The following is a 23115-nucleotide window of genomic DNA, read 5'->3' as shown; positions in this document are numbered from 1 at the left end:
GCTAGGTTGGGGCTCCCGTTCCAGATGCGGCTGAATGAGTCAAAGGTGGAGAGAAAGTGGGCGGCTTCGGCGGGCCCGCGGGGACCCACTTTGCATAGGGGAGCCCAGACCCGCGGCTTGAGGAGGCGCAGGGGTGAGGGTGGCTGATCGGCGACCACCAGAGAGGGGTATTTAGAAGCCGAAAGTCCCGCCTCCACTCCAGCCCTCCCAGAGAAGGCGGAGACTTCTCCCAGGGGGGTCTCCGGGGGGGTGGGGAGACCCGGTAGCGGGGCAGCCCCGGCGGGGCAGAGCGAAGGACCAGCGCCCCCGCGCCCTGTCCAGGGCCCCCGGGAGCGGCTGGGGACCCAGCAGCCCCGGAACAAAGGCTGTCCGAGGGGTCTCGGGGCGCGCGCCCCTCCGACGCGTCCCCGCGCTGCGCTCCTCCCTCCCCGCGCCTTCTCGCTCGCCCAGGCCCGGCTGCGCCAACTTCGCCAACGGTCCCCAAGTTGCCGGGCGCGCGGGGCGGGGCGGGGCAGCGGAGGCGCGGGGCCAGGAGGGTCCCCCGCCGCCCAGCCCGGGGTCCTGGACGCAGTTCCGGAATCCGCCGCCGAGGGCCCGAGCGGGCAGGGCTGGACCCGCGTCCCTGCCCGGCTGCCCCCGCGCCGCCGAGCCCCGGAGCGGACGGGCCGGCCGGGGTAAGTGCGCGCGGGAGCCGCGGGCCGGGGAGGCCGCGCCGCCTGAGCCTCTCCAGGCGGCCGGGGCTCGGGGACCGTCCACGCAGGCAGCCACCGCCCCCGGGAGCCCGGCGCGCGCGTCCTCCGGCCCTCAAATAGTAAAACGGGCGCTTTGTCTGCGGGGAGCCCCCCAGGAGCGGCTGGGCCGCGGGGCGCGCACCGCGGAGGACGGGGGGGGGGGGTGTTCCTGCACCCAGCGTGGTTTGCCGGGGTTGGAAGGGGTCCGGGAGCCGGGTCTGGCCAGCCCGAGCTGGGAGGGACCACAGCGTGGGGGCAGTGCCGTCCCGCGAGGGGCACAGACCTTTCCATAGACGGAATTGGAGGGGCTGGCCAAGGGGAGGCCAGCCGGGGGTACCCCTGGGTCAAAGCGGGTGCTGGAGGCAGCGGACACGGAGCTCAGGGCGGGTCCCGCTACCGCGTTTATCTCCAGTAGGTTCCTGAGTTGCAGTGGTGTCTCCCAAGATGCCCCAAGGATTGTGCTGATGCCACCTGCGGTCACTTGCGGTGTCTGGCCTGTACTGGGCAAGGTTGGGGGAATGAGGAAGCCCGTGGTATTTGCTGAAGACTCGCACTGAGGGCCCAGGCACGTGGCTCGGCGGGACAGTACTTACTTGTCTTGTGCTAGGAGGTGGCCCTCCCAGGAGGACCCTGAGACTAGTATCCTGGGCCTCAGCTGGGCCCATACTGCCTCTGGGAGGGAGGGGCTCTGGGCTGGCATCCTCAGGCCCCGGAGTCCCTCGGGGCCTTTCAAGGCGGGCAGCAGGCAAGCCTCATTTCTGCATGTCGCTGTGGGCTGTGCCCTCCCGGCCCCTGATGGGGGCAGGGAGCAGCTGTGCCTGCCACCTCCGGCGGCAGCAGGTGGAGGGTTGGGTGTGGGGTGGGCCCCCCGGTGCCCGCTGGGGGAGCAGAAGCTTCTCATGTTCCTGCAGTTGGTGGCACTGGCAGCATCAGAGTGAGGCCCCATGGCGGGCGCTGAGTTGAGAATGCAGTACCAGGACATGCGTCGGGGTGAAGGACCCCTGTCCCTGTCCCTGCCCCTCTGTGACCGGGTCAGGACATGTTCCTAGCGCTGCAGTTGCATCTGTGCTGACAGTAGCAAAGCTCGGCACAGTGCCCAGGGCAGCGTGCGGGGACATGGCCACGGGGGTTCTGGTGCGGGGTGGGCTGAGCCAGCACTCCCCCAGATCGTTGTTGACCATGACTGTGGCTTCAGCTCTGCGGCCTCAGCCCTGATGCCCCCCAGGGTACCACCTTTCTGTTCTTTGGGGAGGGGGGAGATGCCACAATCCAGCCATGCTCAGAGTTTGCTGCTGCTCTGTGCTCAGGAGTCACTCCTGATGGGGCTCAGAGGACTTACGGGATGCGGGGAATCGAGCCCGGGTCAGCCGCGTGCAAGGCAAGCATGCGCCCTGCCCGCTGGACTATTGCTCCGGCCCCACGTTGCAGATTTGGAGACTGAGACTAAAACGGACCATCCCAGCTGGTGAGGGATCAGGCCAGGGTTTGAGCCCACACATGCTGACCCCCGTGCCTGGCTGCCTCGAGGGCCCTGCTGGTAACCCTGAGACAGGAAACAAAGCTGGGACACTTAGCTGAGGCCTGACTCCACCCCCAAACCCCAGCCTGACTCCACCCCCAAACCCCAGCCTGACTCCACCCCCAAATCCCAGCCTGACTCACACCCCCAAACCCCAGCCTGACTCCACCCCCAAGCCCCAGCCTGACTCCACCCCAAACCCCAGCCTGACTCCACCCCAAACCCCAGCCTGACTCCACCCCCAAATCCCAGCCTGACTCACACCCCCAAACCCCAGCCTGACTCCACCCCCAAGCCCCAGCCTGACTCCTACTCCCACCCCCAGCCTAACTCCCACTCCCTCTGCCCGTAGACACGTGGCCCAGACTGGAAATTGAGAGGGAGGCTCTGGGAGTAGCTGCCCTGACTCCCATCCCTTGTGTGGAGGTGCTCCTCGGAGGAGGGAGAGTACAATGGGTAGGGAGCTTGCCTTGCACGTGGCTGACCCAGGTTCTTTTCCTGGTCCCACACTGGGTTCCCCGAGCCCCAGCAGGAGTGATCGCTGAGTGCGTTCCTGCCGTAGCACGCGGACGGCTCAGCTGGGCTCTGGGCTCTTGAGGGTGGCACCTCTGTGTTTCTTCTCAGTGGCCCCAGGTGCACCGTGCTCCCACCCCATCCTTCCTCTCTCCGTCACCCTCCATCCATGCCCCCCTCACTCCCTGAGGTGGGCACACAGGGACTGCGCATTCTCCCTGGGCTCTGGGGAGTTTATTATCGAGGTTCTAGCGGACCCCCAGAAGGAGCTGGAGGGACAGTGTGGAAATGCAGCAAGCCTGTTGCCAGCGCGGGCTCCTGGCGAGGCCAGAGCCAGACTCCTGTGGCCGCACCTGGCTGGCAGCTGCGTCACCTCCTTCCTGCCCCTCCCCATGACTCCAGCACCAAAACTCAGGGGAGTGCCCGCTGCTGGTCAGTGCCCAGCGGCGGGGCCGGAGGAGCATGGGCAGCTTCCCTGCCGGCTGGCTCAGAGTAAGTCCCAGGCAGGGCTGTGCTGTGTGGGTCGGATTTAGGGCACCATCGTGGTGTTGGGGTACAGAGAGGCTCCCCATCTTGTGCCGCTGAGGAGACTTTGACTTTCCCTCCCCACCCCCAAGCCGTACTCCAGAGCGTGCCCCTCCTGGGCAGCCTTTCAGAGAGACGGGGTGACCCAGCGCTCGGCGGTGCTCAAGAGGCCATATGAGGTGCCGGGGATCAACCGGGCGTCCACGTGCAAGGCAAGCGCCTGAGCTGGGGAGGGGGTGGTCTCGCTGCTGGAAACTTGGCTTCGTATTTCTTTGGGGAGGGGGGCACACCCTGCGGTGCTCAGGGTTTGCTTACTCCTGGTTCTGTGCTCAAGGATCACTCCCGGCAGCACTCAGGGGACCGTAGGTGATGCTGGGGATCTAATCCAGGTCAGCCGCATGCAAGCCTTAACCCCTGTATTCACTCTCTGGTGCCAAAGATTAATTGACTTTTCATTTGCTTTTGGATCACTTACAGCAATGCTCACGGCTTACTCTTGGTGGGACTTGGGGGACCATATGTAGTTCTGGGGGTCAAGCTGGAGAAATTCTTAGGCATCTATTTATTGTTGTTGTTATTTGGTTTGGGGGCACACCCAGCAGTGCTCAGGGCTTACTCCTGGCTCTGTGCTCCGGGATCACTCCTGGTGGGGTTCGGGGGTACCGGGGCTTGAACCTGGCTCAGCCGTGTGTACGGCAAGCGCCCTGCCCACTGTCCTCTCTCTCCAACCCCGCCCCGGAAGGCATCCATTAAGAGCTGATGAGCGGGGGCTAATTTTCTCCTGACCGGGTGGCTGAGGGACTCTCCTGAAGAAAGCCCCCTTCCCCGACCGTGTACTGCAGAGCTTCCATGGGGCGGGTGTGTGTGGGGGTGGGCACAGCTCAGGGTTGGGTTTTGTTTTTCATTGTCTGGACCAGAGGGCGTCTGCGGGCAGTGTGGGCTGGGTTCCTGGGCGTTCGGGCTCTCCTGCTGTTGGGCTGTAAAGTCCTGCAGACTCGCCTGTCCAGTGTACTTGGCTGCCCTGGACCGAGGCCTAGTGCCAGTGAGTCTTGGGGGATCCAGGGCTCCCTGGGGGGGGGCTGGCGGCCAATCCCCCAGTGTGTGGGGGAGCTGAGCCAAGCAGCACCCGAAGCTGGGGGGCTGAGGGTCAGGCACTGTCTGAGACCCCAGGGCCTTCCTCAGATAGGGCCCCTCAGGCAGAGAGGGACCCCTGGGGGCTGTGGATGGCGAGAGGGTGCCCACTTCAGGAGACTGTCACGCGCCCTCTCACGGACTGGAGCTCACAGACACGGGCACGGAGACACACTTGCTCCCAGAGGCACGATGAGGTCCCGAGGAGGAGCCCAGATTCGAGGGCACAATGCTCACGGTAGTGGTGCCTCTCTGGCACTTTCTTCATCTTTATCAGAAATAATTTTTAAAAAATTTGTATTGAGGGGCTGGAGTGATAGCACAGCGGGTAGGGCGTTTGCCTTGCATGCGGCCGACCCGGGTTCGATTCCCAGCATTCCATATGGTCCCCTGAGCACGGCCAGGGGTAATTCCTGAGTGCAAAGCCAGGAGTGACCCCTGAGCATCTCGGAGTGTGACCCATAAAGAAAAAAAATTTGTATTGGTTTTGGAGCCACACCCGGCGATGCTCAGGGTTTACTCCTGGCTCTACACGCAGGAATTATTTCTGGCAGGCTCAGGGGAGATGCTGGGGATCCAACCCGGAGCCAGCGGGTGCGGGGTAAGCGCCCTACCCACCGTGCTCTCTGCCTGGCTGACCCTGAAGACCTCGGCCATTCCTGACCAGTATGCCAGGGTGGGAATGGTGGGCAGCTGCTTGGTAGCCCGTGATTCCTCGCCTGTGCGGACTCTCGCCCGTGACCACAGCGTGAGTGGGGGTGGGCGCAGACATCATCACGCCGTCTCAGCACCCGCTCCGTGGACTGCACAGGGGAAACCAGCCATCTCCCGTGAGTGGGCTCCCTCCCTTGGCACTTTTCTGGACCCCGATTCTCAGCCTGTGCGGGCTTTGCTCACTAGGACCCATGTCCTTTTCCTTCGGGAAACGCTTCACGTCTTGAGTCACCCCTGGCAGTGCTGGGTTGCTCCCGACACCGTGGGGGGGGCTGCCTTGTGCTCAGTGCTCAGTGCTCTGTGGGGTGCCGGGGACGGTACCTCGGGCTCCTGCACACAAAGCCTGTGCTCCAGCTCCCGAGAGCTCTCTCTCTCTCTCTCTCTCTCTCTCTCTCTCTCTCTCTCTCTCTCTCTCTCTCTCTCTCTCCAGCCCTCATTTTCTTTTTTTTTCCCCGAATTTTGGGGCCACACCTGGCGGTGCTCAGGGCTTACTCCTGGTCTGCACTCCGGGGTCAGCCCTGGTGGCTTCAGGGGGGCCATATGGGCTGCTGGGGATGGGACCCGGGTGGGCTTCCTGCGAGGCAAGCTGTAAAGCTTTACTACTGTCCCCGGGAAACTCATTTTCGAACAGTGGGGGCACCAACTCCCCCAGGTGTGTTCCTTTAGTGGGGGGGCATGGGGGGGCTTTCAGATTTTCAAATGAGTGTCTCGAGAGCCCCAACTGCCCCCCTCAATCTGTTTGGTGGGCTCTGGAGGAGAGTTCCCCTAACTCAGATGCCTGAGGGTCCCCTGAAGGCTGATGCCCCCGTTCATGTGAGCCCTGTCCACCCCCATGTATTCGGCTGGGTTCGGCCCGGGGCTGCCCGTCTTCTCCGCTTCCCTCCCCGCCTCCCCAGCTGCCTCGCCATCTGCAAGATTCTGGAAAGTGCTAACAAGTCTGAGCCAAAGCAGCCTTATCTAAGGAAATATTTTGAAAACAAATCGCGCCAACACCCTCCCCCCCTCGCCCCACCCCCACCCCGCCCCCCAGACTGAAACAGCACTGATTTTTCAGCAAGGAATTTCTCACAGGCAGCCGGGGCCAGGCTGGGCGGGGGCCCGGGCGCCTCTCGAGCTGGGCCTGGCCCTGCAGACGCAGCAGGCGCTGGGACTTGCCTGGCTGCTTCCAGTGAGCTCAGAAACTAGAACCTGCGGGGCAGGAAGGGAAGGGCCCCTCGGAGGGAAGGAAAGGCCCCGTCCCGAAGGGGTGGGGTGGGGGCCTGGTGGGTCTGTCTGAGCTGCACCCCTTTCACTTCTCCTCCTCCTGCCCGAGCAGCGGCCTGTCCAGGCTGGCCCTGGGAACCCCCGTGAGCCGCACATGGGCCAAGCCCGCCAGCTTGGCTCTGCACTCCGCTGTTCTTTCTTTATTCATCTTTTGCTTGGGGACCACACCTGGCGGTGCTCGGGACTCACTCCTGGCTCTGTGGGGAGCCCCGGGGGGCCTGTGGGGGGCTAGGGACCAAACCCGGGCAAGCCTCCTCCCTGCTCTCAGGGCCCCAGCCCTCTCAGGTGCTCTTTAAAAATCATTTTTTAAAGTTGACTTTAGAGGCCGGCTAGGCGCGTGCCTAAGAAGTGTCTAACCGGGCTGGATTTCCAGCCCACGGCCGCAGCAAAGGGGGGATCCGGAGTGCAGACCAGGACTGAGCCTGGAGCACTGCTGGGTGTGGCCCCAAAATTCAAAAGAAAGAAAGTGAGTTTCCTGGGCTGGAGAGAGCGCTGAGGAGCTGGAGCAACGCTCTGCGTGCAGGAGCCCGCGGCACCGTCCCCGGCACCCGGCACCCCACGGTGCACTGCACACCTTGAGCTCCTTCCCCGCAGCCCTCAGGGCTCTCGGGCATCTGAGCCGGGAGGCAGACGTCGTGGGAGCCAGAACTCTCCCCCAAGCCCACCACACAGATCGAGACACTCCCTTGAAGGTCCCCGGGGACTAAAACACACCCTTCTCCGGGATGTTGGGGCCCGCACTGTTGGAAATCAGTCTCCGGAGGCCTGGAGCAGGGGCAGTAGTAAGGGCGCTTGCCTCGCAGGAGGCCGACCCGGTCCCATCCCCAGCAGCCCAGATGGCCCCTGAAACAGCCAGAAGGGATCCCGCCTTGCCCCGTGGCCAGTGGCTCTCTGGCTCAGCCTCAGCTCGGATGTCACTTCCAAAGCCCAGTTGGATCCATGGTCCCACTGTGACTGCCCACACATGCCCCTTTATGCACCGCACTGTGGCTGGTGTCACAGGCAGCGGTCTCTGGTCAGTGGTCTTCGTGGGCAGTGGTCTCTGGTCAGTGGTCTCATAGTCAGTGGCCTCTGGTCAGTGTTCTCGATAATCAGTGGTCTTTGGTCAGTGGTCTCTGGCCAGTGGTCTTCATGGGCAGCAATTTCTGTGGACAGTGTTCTCTGGTTGGTGGTCTCTGGTCAGTGATCTTTATGGTGGCAGCCTCTGTGGGCAGTGGTCTCTGGTCAGTGGTCTCATGGTCAGTGGTCTCTGGTCAGTGTTCTCCACGATCTGTGGTCTCCATGGTCAGTGGTCTCATGGTCAGTGGTCTCTGGTCAGTGTTCTCCATGATCAGTGACCTCCATGGTCAGTGGTCTCTGGTCAGTGATCTTTGTGGTGGCAGCCTCTGTGGGCAGTGGTCTCTGGTCAGTGGTCTCATGGTCAGTGGTCTCTGGTCAGTGTTCTCCACGATCTGTGGTCTCCATGGTCAGTGGTCTCCGTGGGCAGTGTCTGCCCTGTTCACTGGCTGGCCACCAGTGCCTGGGCTGATGGTGAGATGGGCTGACTATGGTGGCATGTCAGGGACACTGGGTCTGCCCAGAGAGGAGCTGTGGGCCGGGGGACTGGGCAGCACCAGCCAGGGCTGCGCCTGGGCGAGTGAACTGGCCTGGGACAGGAAGGGGAGTGGCGGTGACCATAGGATAGCTGACCGTGAACCATCCCCTGGCAAGACGGTCTCTTACCTGGTCCTCCCCGGGGGCACTGGCTGGACGTGGACCCTCCGCGGGGCACCCCCAGGCCTGCCCAGTCCTTCCATATGTGCCGCTTTGAGTCTGGCTGGTGGCCGCACGCTGGGCCCCAACATCGGCCCCTGAGGTCCATGGCCCTCTCTGTCTTCTCTGCCTGGCCCAGCCGGCCATCTGGACACCTCCCGGGCCTGAGTCCCGGGCCTGAGTCCCGGCCCTGAGCAAAGCAGGGAGAGGGTGCACAGCCTGCCTGGGCAGCAGGAGCTGGTCTGTGCCTCCCGCTGTCCGCTCGGGACAGTGGTCATCCCTTGCTTCTCTCCCACCGGGCGCCTTCCCGGGTGCTCCAGCCAGAGTGTTGCCCACCAGGTCCTGCTGCCCCGTGCGAGGTGGACGTGCAGGCCAGGAGACGGGCCTCAGGAGCAGCGATCAGCTGCACAGTCCCGGAGATGAGCTCCCAGACGCGGCCATGAGGGTGACGGGAAGGCTTCCTGGAGGAGGTGGATGTTCCTCCATGTGCCAGGGAGAGACTGGGCAAAGGCACAGGGTGAGAACCTTCAGAGTGGATGCAGAGAATTCGGGGTGAGTACTTTGACTGAACAGCATTTGGAGGGTTCGCAGCCAGAGAGAGAAGAAAGATGGGGCAGGATGCAGTGGTGGTTGCAGGCACCAGGCTGCCAGGCTGCTTGTCTGGGAAGCTCTCTCTACTGGCTGTGTGACCACGGCCAAGTTACTTAACCTCTCTGTGCCTCAGTGTTCTGATCTGTTAATTAGGGACACTGACAGTACACAGCACATGGAGGTGATATGAAAATGTTTGTTGGGCTGGAGCCATGGTACAGCAGGTAGAGCACTTGCCTTGTGTGTGGCTGTCCTGGGTTAAACCCCTGACACTCCATATGGTCCCCGAGCACTGCCAGGAGTGATCCCTGAGCATCACCAGGTGTGACCTGAAAACCAGCATTTAAAAAAGGAAAAGCAAACAGAGAAAATGAGATGTTTGTCTACAAGAGTTGAGAGCTACTTCCTGGCGCGCGGTGAACGCCCAGGGCGTGAGCTGTCCCTCCCCCCGCCGTGCGGCCCGGAAAGTAAATTGAGTCAGGTCCTGGGTGTTTCTCTTTCCACTGGCGAAGTCACTGCCTGTGCTCCGTGGACCGCGTAGGCAAGCAGAGTCGCCTGCCGACAGCCGAGAGATGAGCGGTGCCTGCAGGAGGCTGGGCTCCATCCCCAGGGGTCCCCCCCCCCGCCCCCAGCAGCTCCTGAGCTCAGCCCTCCCCAGGCTGGAAGCAGCAGGGGCGGGCAGTGACGGGTCTGCGGGGTGCGCAGCTAAGCTCGCCGCCAAGCCCCTGGTGCCCGCCGCTGACTCATCCTGGGAAAATCTGGGCACAGCCTCCTCTGCCCACCTCCCAGTCTCCCCTCCCGGGACTCCTGTGACCTCAGTCCTGTCGCCCCGTGTGCCCCTCCCTGCCCGGGCACCCGTCCCCGCCAGTGGGCGCTTCTGGAAGTGTTGGGGTGGGAAGAGTTGCAGAAAGGCCTCTAGGCTGGGAGGGGAGCGGGCAGGAGCTTGTCCACCTCCAGGGCAGCTTTCCCTGGGGACACTTCCGCTCTCCTGTTCACTCTGGGCCTCGCTCGGCCATGCTCAGAGCTTACTCCTGGCTGCACTCCGGGATCACTTCTGGCAGGCTCGGGGACCACATGGGCTGCCAGGGATCCAACCTGGGTCACCCTCCCCGCTGTGCTGTCGTGCCAGCCCCTGCACCTGCTCTTCTGTTGGAATCTTCAAGAAAGAAAAGCCAGTGCTGCTCTGGGTCCCGGGGGCATCTGTGTCTTCCTGGAGGGGCAGCCGAGGGTCCGGGCGCTTTCTGGACTAGGCTTCCTCGCCCCGAGTGGTTTTGTTCGCTCCTCTGGCCGAGTGAGAGCTTCTTGCTGGGCTCCGGAGCATCAGGTGACTCGACCAAAGTCCTCCAGACAGGTCAGGTCTAAACCGCGGGGCCAGCTGCAGGGGGGCCTCGAAAGGAGCCCCCAAAAGAAGCTCTGTGCCGGTGTCAGCGGCGAGGGGCCCGGCATGCCAGGGTCCTCACGTCTAGTGCGGGTCCCTGGAGGCCGTGTCCTTTTGGGAAGTGGCAGTGCCCCTGCGGCGGAGCTTTCTTTAATCCCCCTTACGGGCTGTCCCTGGTTGGGGGCCTGACCCCTCTTGCTCATAGTCTCTAATGTCCAGTGTGACCCCCGCCCTCCCTACCCTTCTCAGGGCCACAGGGTCACCCCCATCTTCCGGTGGGAAGGCTTGGTGAGGTGTCCGGCTGCCTGGACTCCTCGGATTGGGGAGGACCCGAGATGCTCGCCTGAGATGGGGTGGGGGAGGGGAGCCCGGCCGGACTCTGATTCATTCTGTGTCAGTGGTGACCTCGGGGGCCCCAGAAAAGCCCCGGCTTCCCCTGGCCTGAGTCACCGTTTCTCAGCAGCCCTCCCGGGGCTAGGGGGATGGGGGCTTCCTGCCCTCTGACCGCCAGCCTGGAGCATCTGGCCGGGAAAGACTTGGAACTTTGCCTCGGGAGACACCTGGGTGCTGATCCCCTCCACTGTGGCTCTCCCTGAACGGAGCCGCCAGCACTCAGGGCCCCTAGGGACCCCAACCCCTTATCTTTGGGTCTTTTGTTGTTGTTGTTTTTATTTGATAAGGGCCACACCCAGCGATGCTCAGGGGTTACTCCTGGCCCTGCACTCAGGAATCACTCCTGGCAGTGCTCAGGGGACTGTACGGGATGCTGAGAATTGAACCTGGGTAAGGGATGCTGGGAATCAAACCTGGGCTGGCCCTCCCTGCTGGACTCTCGTCCAACCCTCCCATCATCTTTCTTTAGCGGGGGCTCAGGGAGCCGGGGCTGCCCCCGTGGCCCACCCTGTGATGCTTAGGGGCCTGCGCCTAAGCATGTACCTGAGCTGTACCCTAGCTCAGTGCTTCAGGGACCCGCTGGTGCCGGATGGAAGCTGGCCGTCAGACATGCAAAGCGTGGACTTCAGTCCTTCGAGCCTCTGTCCCCCTTTTAAATGGACCCCGCCCTTCCTACCCCTTCTCCTTGCTAGAGGGCCATGCACACCAGGCTCTGGCGGCCATGGGCAGCCCACACTGTCCCGGGTGTGACGCTGGTGTTCTGTGGCCCTGAGCCATTCCCCTGTGCCCTCCCGTCCCTTTCAGCGTCCAGTCTCACTCAGGCGGTCAGCAGAAGTCTGCTCTGGTTCCCGAGGGTGATGGACACCCCAGCCCCTGCTCCACGCGCTGCGGCCCAGCTCCTCCTGACGCCGGCTCAGGCCCAGGCTGCTCGGGTTTAGGGGAGTGAAGGACCAACCGGGACGGCGTCCCCCACACCGTCTCCCTGGCGAGACTTTCCCGAGGAGTGTGGGGATGGGCGGTGACGGTGGGCCTCGGGGGAAGCTTGGCACCTTGTCACCTGCACTTTCCTTCCTGGGACAGGGGTTGGGCGCAGCTTCTGTTCAAGCCCCAGAGTGACTTTTCCAAGTCAGTCTCACCTAGCAAGAACTGCGCCTCTTCAGGCTGGAAGGTGCCTCCTCCTTGGCCGTCCCTGTCATTGCTGTCCTAAGTGAGTCGTGCATGCCTGGGGACACGGCTGCCAAGGGGCCCTTGCCCGCACCCAGCCAGCACCGGGCTTCTCTGCAAGCAAACCAGTGGGACTGGCTTCTTACAGGCACGTCACTTTGAAGCGGTCGACTGTCAGGGCCGCTGAGCCCCTGGGCCAGGCCACAGCACAGCGGTACCTCTTGCCTTGCTCACAGGAGACCCGGGTTCGATCCCCGGCACCCCAGACCCCATCAAGCATGATCCCTGAGTGTAGAGCCAGGAGCAGCGCTGGGTGTGCCCCCGGGCCCCAAACAGAAGAAACCAGCGGAACCCTAGCTTCGTCTGGAGCCATTCTGCCCGTCACGCCGAGCCACCGTGTGGCGTTATTCCCGCCTCCGCGCTCGTGGCTCTGACGTCGAGGTGCTGGTGGGACCCTTGTTGCTGAGGACAACACAAGAGCCCCCAGAGATGCTCTCCGGCCCAGAATGTTCTCTGAGGCGAGTCTGCCCGTGGCGAAGACCCCCAGGGTTTGCTCCATTCCCCAGAGACCCGCCGGAGCTGCGCTTTGCTGTCACTTTTGGGGTCGCTGGTCAGAGGCGGCCTCGGGGAGGGCGAGCACCGTGCTCCTGGAACCCAGCTGACCCTCTGACACCGGGCTGGACCTCACTGCCCCGGCTCTAGGCGAATGACCTGCTTCTCGCTCCCAAGCCTGAGCGTTCAGACACCTTCCCTCCCGGGGCAGTGAACAGCCCCGTTTACCAGGGAGGCTCCCTCCTCCCTCTGCCGGTTTGCCGGGAGGGCGGGGGTAGAGATGGCCTGGGGATCTTCCCTGGCTCTGCGGTCCTGGGTGTTACCTGGAAACTTCCTGGCTGTGTCTCCCTCCCACCAGCCCCCAGCCCCCGCCCGGCCTGGCCGCCTGCCCCCTGCCTCAGTGTGCCCAGAGCAGGGCTCTCTGCTTGGACTCCTCGTCCCTCCCCAGCCCTCCCACGGCTCCCTGCAGGAGGAATGTCAGTGGCCACAGAGCCCCTCTGTTCCTCCACAATGGCCCGTTGATGGCTGGATCCTGCCCAGGCTGGCCGCCCCACCCCCACCCCACTGGACTTTGGGGAGGGAACAGGACTCGTCCGTCCCCCAGGCGGCCCTTTCTGGGTGTGAGGTGGATGCAGGGCCCGGCTTCTGTGTACCCACAGAACGCCATTCTTCAAGCCCGAGGCGGCGCCGAGCCAGGGCTGCCCTTTTGTCCGACTCAGCCGGCCTGTATTGGAGCCGGCTCGGAACTCAGGGCGGAGCAGAGCATTGGGGACCCAGCCCCGCTGCTCAGGGGGCTGGCGAGAAGCCCGCTGCCCAGAGCCTACCTGCTCACAAGCTCCGTCTGGCACAGCTTACTGAGCGTCTCGATTGTTTGCTTTTTGGGTCACACCCAATGATGCTCAGGGGTTACTCCTGGCTCTGCACTCAGGAATGACTCCTGGCGGTGCTCAGGGGACCATAGGGGATATTGGGGATCAAACCAGGGTCGGCCGTGTGCAAGACAAACGCCCTACCCACTGTGCTATCGCTCCAGTCCCTGTAACTCCATTTTCTAAAGCTCTCTGTGACCTCTGCCGGCTATCGTGGGAGCTTGTGTTTTTGTTTTTGTTTTAAATAATCATAGAGTCACAAGCAGTTTTAAGAGCAAATATAGTGAGGGACCAGAGTGAGAGGCCAGAGGGCAAGACTCTTGCCTTGCGTGGGGCTGCCCCAGGTTCAATCCCTGGTGGCCCTTCTGAGCCCGCCAGGAGTGATCCCTGATCTGGCCAGAAGTAAGCTCTGAGCACAGCCAGGTTGTGGCCCCTAAACCAAAAAATAAATCAATAATAAGAAAAAAAGGAATAATATAGCATGAGCCCATGAACCTCTCACTCAGCGACCCCACACAGTAACATCTTGCAAAATTCCAGTCCAATGTCACACCCAGACATGACTGCAGTGGGCATAGAGGGTGCTAGAACATTCCAGCACCCCAGGCTCCCTGGTGAGGCCCGTTTAGAGAGCCCCCTGCCCCTCCCCCGCCCCAGCCCCTCTCCTGTCTCCCAGGCAGGAAACATCACAGCATCTCCCGGGACATGTGCTTGACCTCAGAATTCTTCTCAACTTAGTGCTTTGGTATCAACCTGTTGACTTTGGCTCTGGGAGCAAAACTTTGGTTTGTCTCCTCCAGAGCTGCGGGTCTTTGACTCCAGATTCTGGGAGCCGGGTGCTGTCAGGGTCTGGTCAATCACCTTCTTGCTTGTGCTGGGCTCTGCTCGTCATAGACCTTTCTAGAAGGTTTTGGTCACGTAAGAAAACACTGAGTACTGTGTAGCGGACAGTGGATCGGAACGCAATTCCATACACTCCTTTAACTCCAGTTCATTCTATAAGCACTTTCCTTTGGAAAGGCTGATGCAGAAACACAGTAACGGCCAAGCCATCCAGGGGGCCGTAAGTGGGCAGAGGGTCCCCCTGGCCGCCCATTTCCCGGCCTCTCAACCATCCTGCCATTTCCTTATTCCCCGGAGCTGTGCCAGTGGGCGCCAGCATTGCTGTGTGCCTGCCTGACTCGGTGCCCGGGGCAAGGTGTCCCTCACATCTCGGGTGGCACTCCATACCAGCCTCTAGAGAGCTGCCTCCTTCTACCCCCATTGGGAATATCGCACTGAAGTGTACCTGCATTTGTCTAACTTAGGGGTCTCGGGGTGTACATCTGCCGTTTGCTTGTTAACGGACGTTAAGGTCTCTGTCAAGCTGCTTTAGTGACAGTTTGCTGTTGTGGGTCTCTCTGGGGCCATACAAGTAGAATTGCTGAGTTGAAGTGTGTACACGTGTAGAATTGTCATCACTTTTGCCAGATGGACCTTTAGTTTACTTTGGTTTTGTTTGGGGCCACATCTGGTGGCGCTCAAGTTTTACTCCCGGCTCTGCTCTCAGGGATCACTCCTGGTGGGCTCAGGAGGACCGTATGGGGTGCCAGGGACCAAACCTGGGTCCACATGCCCGGCGAGCACCCTCCCCTCCCCTCTGTACCGTCTCTCCAGCCCCTGCCCAGTGGGCCTTCTGGAGACCTCCTGGTGTCAGTCAAGGCCAGGCCAGGCCCTGCTGTGGTAGCTCCGGGACTCCTCACCCACCTCAGTGACTTAGCACGATGGCGTCTGGGGGGTTGTTTTGTTGCTATGTGAGGGTCAAACATGGAGGTGCTCAGGGCTTACTCCTCACTCTGTGCTCAGGGGTCGCTCCTGGAAGTAAGTGTTGGGAGACCAGACGCAGTGCCGGAGATTAGACCAGTGACAGCCCTGGCCTGTCTGTCGACCCAGGGCCTGTTCTCAGTGGCCTCACAGGAGCTGCACACCCTGCCTCACCACCACAGCCCCAGCTGCTCGGGGCGCTCCTGTCCCCTTTGAAGGCCAAGATAGGGCACAGGCTGGGGGCTGTGTCCTCCCAGAAACCCCTCCGGGTGTGCATGGAGCGTGGCCATGGCCTGGGCGGGCTCCTGGAGGGCCTTGTGTGCTCTCAGGGAACTTGGGAGCACTTTGCTTGTGGAGGTCCAAGGCTGAATTCCTGCTCCCAGAGGCATTAATTAGCCAGTGGCCTTCTGGGAACTGCCCTGTCCCATGTCCACTCTCTGGGGAGTGCAGGCGAGTCAGCCTTGTAGGTCTCCCTGGCCGGTGTGTAGGGTACAGCCCTTTGAGGCAGGCTTCCGGCCCCCCCCAGCTCTGGTTTCCCCAGTGGCTCCCTTCATCTCTGCCTCCCTCTGCCCCTCATGTCCCCCATCTCTGGCTGCCTGGCAGTGACGCTCCTGGGCCAGGCCTGGACGAGTGAGCTATGGGGATTGGCTTCCTGATGCAAAGTCTGGCTGGGGCCAGCCCGTATCAGGCCGCCTTCATCACACTTTGCCAGGAAGTCCGGGCATGCTGCTCTCCTTTGGGGCCTGGCTGGGAGCTGTCCAGGGGGGCCGCGTCTATCCTGAGGCCCGTGCAGAGGCCCGGGGGGTGGATGCGCAGGGAAGCCGGCTGCTCTGGGGCCCATGGACCCCTGTGTCTGTCTTCCCGTGCCCTCACCCACCGTTGCTGCGGCCACCTTCCCCATCTCAGCACTGAACCGTGAGGGGCTTGCGTGCAAAGCTGTCCCATCATCAAGCTTAGTTTCCCTCCCTTCCCCTCTCCCTCCTCTCTTCTCATGCCAGGGATGGGCCTACCCTGCACCCGCAAGGCAAGTGCTCTGCTGTGGAGCTGCATCCGGCCCAGATGCAGTCTCTCTGTCCTCAGAACATCCCGGTGTGGGGTGTGGGTGAGGACACAGCATGTCCTCCCAGAGTGCGCACACTGCACTCACTCCAGGAATGCTGAGCTTTCTTCCTCAGCCTCACACTCTGGGAGTGACTCAGCCCGGACCCTGGCTACGTGCTTCTGAAGAAGCATCGTCCACCTCCAGGTGTCTCGAAAGTGCCTGCTCTGAGCTCTGGGCACACCGTCCCGGGCCGCCGAGCTCCCCTGCAGCGGCAGAAGTGGACATCCATTGTGTGCTCTTCTGCCCAGGAAGGAGAGGGACCCAGGGGCCGAGGGGACAGTGATGGGGAAGGGACAGTGCACAAGGTTCGGTTAATGATCAGGTGACTCAAGGTGGGCACAGCGAGGCCGGGCACTGGGCCTGGCTGGGCCAAAGGCACCTGTGCCCGCTCTGCAGAGCTGGACTGGCCCATTCACGCCCACTGGCATGGACCCAGAAATGTGGCATCTGTTCTTCCCCACTGGCCTGGGAATGTGGCACCTGGGGATGTGGGTGCCCCCGGCACCCCAGCGAAGGGATGCCACCTTTTTCAGCTGAGAGTTCTGGGGAGAATGGGTGTCATGGACCGCCTTGCAGGGCACCGGACAAGAAAAGAAGAGACTTTACTTTCCCGGGCCAGCCAGCGAAGCAGGGGGGCCCGAGCCCGTGTTCTGGAGCCTTTCCTGCAGTCACCTTTGCTGGGCGCCCCTCCTGCCTCCCGATTCCCTGGCCTCTGGGCCTGAGGCCTCAGCATTCTCGGACCTCTGCAGGACTCTCTGGGCTTGCAGGACTCGGCCTCAGGGCAGCCGCTGCAGTGCTCAGGGCTGACTCCTGCTGTTGCACTCAGGGATCACTCCCGGTGGGGCTCGGGGAGCCATAGGTGGTACCAGGAATCGAACCCAGGCCGGACAGGGGCCAGGCCAGCTCCTTACCTGCTGCATGCTCGTGCCAGCCCCAAGGCAGCCGTCCTTGTAACCAGCCAGCCCCTACCACTCAAGCAGGCGCCTTGTAAACACAGGCCGGCCGTGGGCAGGGCAAGGCCGTCACCCCTGTGCTGTCTCTCGGGCCCCTGCCCTGGGCTTCGGGGCCTGAGAACTCCACCCTCTCCTTCCCCGTAGGCCAGGGCTGGAAGGCTCTTAGCACCCTGGTATTATTCTTGCAGTGGGGGCGAGAGGCGACTTGGACAGAAGTTCAGAAACGAGTCTGCTTGTCAGGGAGGGGAGGAACCCAAACTTGTAAGTCCGAGCACGGGTGTGTTGTAGATCAGCCCCCAAGGGCAAAGAGGCCCGCAGCTTCCCCCTCCCGCCCCATCCCTACTCTGCACTCCCCATGGACAGAGTGCAGCTGTCCCCGAGCCATGTCCTAAGATGCCGGCACTGCCCTGGGCCCTGCTTCCGGCCCTGGTCCCCTGGGAAGTTCCGTTGCTTCCAGAAAAGGACGAGGACCGAGTGCCCCGAAGGGGCGTGGGTGGGGCTTCTTGCAGAGGGGACAGATTGTCTCCCAAGGGTGAGAGTCCTCATGAGAAAGGAATGGGCTTTGGGGGGAGCTTTCTCGTAACTCTGGGGCCCCTGGTGTGGGGAGGGCACGGGGTGAGGATCTGCCTATGGTGGTGGGCGGGCCATGGAGTGTCCTTGCTGCTCTGGGCTCTGCTGGCCCTGTCACAGACACACACACACTGGCCACCCTGCTGGCTGGCACCTCACACGTGGTTGTGGTATTGGGGATCCCTCAGTGGCCTCTGCGATCACCAGGGGTGGGACCAGGAGCCCCGGGGGGGGGTGTCACCCAGGCCACGTGAAGGATTTGGCTAGAATTCAAATGCTCCTGTGGCTCTGCATTGATTTTTTAAAAAAATTTCCTGGAGTTAATTGGGTTTGGGGGCCACGCCAGGCCACTCCGGGTCGCACCCAGCGGTGCTCAGGGGACCACGAGGCGTCGGGGCTGGAACCCAGACCTTCTGCCCGCAAAGGCACACTCAACTCCGGTGTGTCTCCACAGGATGCGGTGTCCCCTACCTGGCGTCCGGGAGCCCGCCCCCACATGACGCTCCCCACCGCGTCCCCCCTGGCCGCCTGCCCCATGGAGAAAGGACTCGTGCTGCCCCCGGAGCGCCGGGACCTGCTGCACGGCCTGAGGATGAGGGGCAAATACGCCTTCTTCCTGGCGTTCGTGGTGGTGGTTTTTGTCTTCATCGAAAAGGAAAATAAGATCATTTCCAGGTAAGAGAGGGAAGCCCTGTCCGCCCCCGCCGAGGTGGGGTGCTCCCGGGCCCATGGGTCACCCGCAGGCCCCTGACTGTCCTCGGTGGTGATTGGCTGGCACCCAGGCACCTGGTGGTGGCTGGACTCGGGGCTCTCTACAGTGACCGCGTAGCACACAGCTTCCTTTGCTGTGACTTTAGTCTCCTGTGCCGACAGGCTCTGTGCTGTAAAGTGAGGGCCGGAGAGATAGTCCGGTGGGTTGGACTCTGAGCACTGCTGGGTGTGGCCGCCCCCAGAACACACACACACACACACACACACACACACACACACACGCACACGCACACGCACACACGCACACACACGCACGCACGCACACACACGCACACAAAGCGAGGAAATGTGACAGGTTTTCTGGCACGTAGCTGGTGCCTAGAGCCTGCAGGCGTGCTTGTTGTCCTTTGTTTCCTGGCCATGGCAGATGCTTTGTGTTCCCAGCAAGGCCCCTCGGTGTCCGAAATCACAGCAGCAGCTGAGGAAAGGCCGGGCCCTGCTGGGTGCCTGGGGCAGGTCTGCCCGGGACAGTGAACCCAGGTTGGATCTTCCCCCACTCCAGGGCAGGGTGCTACCCAGGCCCACGGGGAATCTTGCAGAGGCAGCCGCCCTGCCAGACCCATGGGCACAGAACTTGACTCAGAGCCAGCCAGGGCACCGTGGTTTCCTGGCACAAGCCCCGCAGAGAAGCGCCAGGTGGGCAGGCTAGAGAGACAGCACGGTGGGAGGGCACTCGCCTTGCACACAGCCAGCCTGGGTGATGGCATCCCAAAGGGTCCCCGGAGCCCATCAGGAGAGACTCCTCGGGGGTAACCTCCACCCCCGACACACATCCCCCCAAAGCGGGAGATGGCTAGGGGCATCCTGTGGCCAGACTCCCAGACCCTCGGGCGCCCACGGGGGCTTCTGCCCCTGCTCCCCCTCTTTGCACCTTCCTTCCTTTTCTGAAGACTGCTCAGGACTCACCCCAGCTCCGTGCTTGGGGGTCACTGCTGGTGGAGGCCCTCGTGCAGGGCTGGGGTGGGGCCCGGCCAGCTGCATCAAGGCGGTGCCTTCCCCGCTGTCCTGTCTCTCTGGCGCCTTTTCTGCCTCACCTCCGGCCCCTCAACCCATCCTTCCCGGGGCCGTCCCCAGGCCGTGCCCACGACTGCTCTGGGCTCTGTGCAGCGAAGACGGCTTCCGCCGGAATCAGGCCTTGGGGGACACGCCCCGGGAGGCTGCTTGGAGATTATGGGGGGAGGGCCGAGTCTCCCCACCATGCCCGCTGAGCCCTGTTTCCCTTTGTCCTCGTGCACAGGGTCTCGGGCAAACTGATGCAGATCCCCCAGCCCGCAGTGGACGCCAACAGCACCGACCCGGCGCTGGTCTTGGCCGAGAACGCCTCCCTCTTGTCCCTCAGCGAGCTCAGCTCCGCCTTCACCCAGCTGCAGAGCCGCCTGCGGAACTTCAGTCTGCAGCTGGGGGCAGAGGGCGCGGGCGGGGCCCCGGGGGAGGAGCAGGCGGAGCACGGGGAGCAGGAGGCCGGGGGTGGCCGGCGCTCCCAGGCCGGGCCCCGCCGCCACGTGCTGCTCATGGCCACCACCCGCACGGGCTCCTCCTTCGTGGGCGAGTTCTTCAACCAGCAGGCCAACATCTTCTACCTCTTCGAGCCCCTGTGGCACATCGAGCGCACCGTGGCCTTCGAGGCGGGCGGCGCCAGCGCGGCAGGCTCAGCCCTGGTCTACCGCGACGTGCTGCAGCAGCTCTTCCTGTGCGACCTGTACGTGCTGGAGCACTTCATCAGCCCCCTGCCCGAGGACCACCTGACCCAGTTCATGTTCCGCCGTGGCTCCAGCCGCTCGCTCTGTGAGGAGCCCGTGTGCACGCCCTTTGTCAAGAAGGTGTTCGAGAAGTACCACTGCAAGGACCGCCGCTGCGGGCCCCTCAACGTCACGCTGGCCGCCGAGGCCTGCCGCCGCAAGGAGCACATGGCCCTCAAGGCCGTGCGCATCCGGCAGCTGGAGTTCCTGCAGCCGCTGGCCGAGGACCCCCGGCTGGACTTGCGCGTCATCCAGCTGGTGCGCGACCCGCGGGCCGTGCTGGCCTCCCGCATGGTGGCCTTTGCCGGCAAGTACGAGAGCTGGAAGAAGTGGCTGGCGGAGGGCCAGGACCGGCTGCGGGAGGAGGAGGTGCAGCGCCTGCGGGGACACTGCGAGAGCCTCCGCCTGTCGGCGGAGCTGGGCCTGCGGCAGCCCGCCTGGCTGCGCGGCCGCTACATGCTGGTGCGCTACGAGGACGTGGCCCGCCGGCCCCTGCAGAAGGCGCGGGAGATGTACCGCTTCGCGGGCATCCCGCTGACGCCGCAGGTGGAGGACTGGATCCGGAGGAACACGCAGGCCGCCCAGGCCGGCACCGGTATCTACTCCACACAGAAGAACTCGTCGGAGCAGTTTGAGAAGTGGCGCTTTGGCATGCCCTTCCGGCTGGCGCAGGTGGTGCAGGCCGCCTGCGGCCCTGCCATGCGCCTCTTCGGCTACAAACTGGCCCGGGACGCCGCCGCCCTCACCAACCGCTCGCTCAGCCTGCTGGAGGAGCGCGGCACCTTCTGGGTCACGTAGGGCCGGGGGCCAGGCACGTCCCTCGAGAAAGCCCCAGCCCAGCCAGCGGGGAGACCCGGCTGCCTGCAGCGGTGCGGTGGGGAGCCACGACCCCTCTCCTCTGCCCCAGTCAGCTGGGACGGGACAGTGTTCGGTTCTTCTGCGGGCCATGAGACCCAGAGCTCAGGGGACACAGCCTCCTGAGCAAGCATGGGCAGGCCTTTGGACTTCCAGAGAAGCGTTCCCTCGCGCTCTCTCGCTCTCTCGCTCTCTCGCTCTCTCGCTCTCTCGCTCTCTCACTCTCTCTTGCTCTCACTCTCGCTCTCTCTTGCTCTCACTCTCTCGCTCTCTCTTGCTCTCACTCTCTCGCTCTCTCTTGCTCTCGCTCTCTCGCTCTCTCTCGCTCTCACTCTCTCGCTCTCTCTTGCTCTCACTCTCTCGCTCTCTCTCGCTCTCGCTCTCTCGCTCTCTCTCGCTCTCACTCTCTCGCTCTCTCGCTCTCTCTTGCTCTCACTCTCTCGCTCTCTCTCGCTCTCGCTCTCTCGCTCTCTCTCGCTCTCACTCTCTCGCTCTCTCGCTCTCTCTTGCTCTCACTCTCTCGCTCTCTCTCGCTCTCACTCTCTCGCTCTCTCTCGCTCTCACTCTCTCGCTCTCTCTCGCTCTCACTCTCTCGCTCTCTCTCGCTCTCACTCTCTCGCTCTCTCTCGCTCTCACTCTCTCTTGCTCTCACTCTCTCGCTCTCTCTTGCTCTCTCACTCTCACTCTCACTCTCGCTCATTCTCATGTTCTCTCTCTCTCACCCTCTCTCTGTCTCTCACTCACTCTCACTCTCATGTGCACTGTCTCATTCTCTCATGCTCTCTCTGTCTCTCACTCTCTCTTGCCCTCTCTCTGTCTTTCACTCATGGCGCTCTCTCACACTGTCTCTCATGCTCTGTCTCTGTCCATCCGTCCATCTATCTGTCTGTCTCTCTCTCTTTCTCGGTCTCTCTCGCTGTAGATCCTATGGGCCAGCATCCAAATATTTTCCATCCAGCTGTCGTGGGTATGCGCCAGTCAGAGCTGACGCTGCTAGACTCCGGATTAACCCTTCCGTTTCTAGGGCTCTCTGCGGTCCAGTCAGAAATGGGGGTGGCCCCGCGGAAGGGGGGGCTTCTCTGGTGCACGTGGCTGCTTGCCTCCCTGACACGGTTCAGTATCTGAACAAAACGCGCTTGCCATTATGCTGGCGGACGCAGTCGGCCCCGAGCAGGGCCGCAGGACGCGCCGTCCACGTATGGAAACAGATTCCAGCACACACACCATACAGCACACATACGGCCGACACGCAGGCTGGCTCTGGACCCGGCGGGCTGCTGATGTCTCACACCGAGAGGAAGAACAGCCTCTAGCCCTGTCTTCAGAATGATCTGGAGGTGGGGAAGGAATTGCGGCCCCAGCGGGCTTGGGCTGGAGCTGCAAACCTGCTCCCTCTCCCCTTTGGAATTCGGGGGCTCTTCCTCTGGCCCCGCCATGTCCCCGTTTCCGCGCTGCTGGCAGACAGGATGTTTTGAAGTGGCACGGCCGCCCCCGTCCCTGCCCGAGGCTCGGTCAGCGGCCCCCGGGCATGGCGCCACGCGCGCAGCTCCAGGCCTGAGTGGCAGAAGCAGCCTGGGCCCTGGAGGCAGAGGCAGGTCGAGTCCTGCTGTGCCCAGCCTGGGCGTCTGGGGCAGGGCCCGGGAGAAAGTAGCCTGTGTTCTCGGAAACATCCTGGGGGACGTGGGGTCAGCCTGGGGCCGGCTGCCGAGACTGTGCCTCGCCCGAGCTGTAGCCTCTCGGCCCGGGCCTGGCGTGCGTGCTTGATGTTGTTTATTTGTGGCTCGGTGTCCTGTTTTATGGTTACATTTTTGGTTTTGTTTCTGCCACTGGGAAGCCATCTGGGTCTGAAGGGCCATCGCAGAGAGCACGCTGGTCCCACCAGAGCGGGGAGACCCTCGGGTGCCTTCCCCAGAAGGATGAGACACGCACTGGCCCCGGGACGAGCCCCCCTTCCCTGCCCCCGGTGCCCTACAGGCTCTTCAGTTTGACCCCCCATGTGTGGGACAAACCTCAGAAATCAGCGTCCTTCACTTGGTCTGATCATGGCTCCTCCTCTTCCCCGAGGCCAGCTTTGAGCCTCTCTGGGCCCTAAGGTGGGCTGAGAGGGGACACTAAGGACCTACGGCCAAGCAGCAGATGTCCCCCACGCAGAGTTGCCTTTCCCCCTTCCCCAGCCCCAACCCAGGAGCAGGATTCAGCACCACCTCAAGACTAGCCCCGCTCATGG

The 23115-nt window shown here is 62.9% G+C and overlaps 1 protein-coding gene and 1 pseudogene across 2 annotated transcripts; both read left to right on the top strand.

The window, feature by feature from the left end:
• Positions 1 to 332: 332 nt before the first annotated feature.
• CHST3 (carbohydrate sulfotransferase 3) lies at positions 333 to 21229 on the top strand. 2 transcript variants are annotated; one of them, XM_055132646.1, is made up of 3 exons: positions 333 to 674; positions 17978 to 18198; positions 19532 to 21229. In XM_055132646.1, exons 2-3 carry the CDS (start codon positions 18020 to 18022, stop codon positions 20829 to 20831), a joined length of 1479 nt encoding a protein of 492 aa, XP_054988621.1. In that variant the 5' UTR covers positions 333 to 674; positions 17978 to 18019; the 3' UTR covers positions 20832 to 21229. The 2 variants fall into 2 exon arrangements, with proteins under 2 accessions (XP_054988621.1, XP_054988622.1); XM_055132647.1 differs by lacking the exon at positions 333 to 674 and adding an exon at positions 3234 to 3255.
• LOC129403483 (tubulin alpha chain-like) overlaps positions 18097 to 23115 on the top strand; it is a 37115-nt pseudogene continuing 32096 nt past the window's right edge.

This window comes from Sorex araneus, chromosome 3, assembly GCF_027595985.1.
Source record: "Sorex araneus isolate mSorAra2 chromosome 3, mSorAra2.pri, whole genome shotgun sequence".
Lineage (NCBI taxonomy): Eukaryota > Metazoa > Chordata > Mammalia > Eulipotyphla > Soricidae > Sorex > Sorex araneus.
This window is presented reverse-complemented; position numbering and strand designations above follow the sequence as displayed.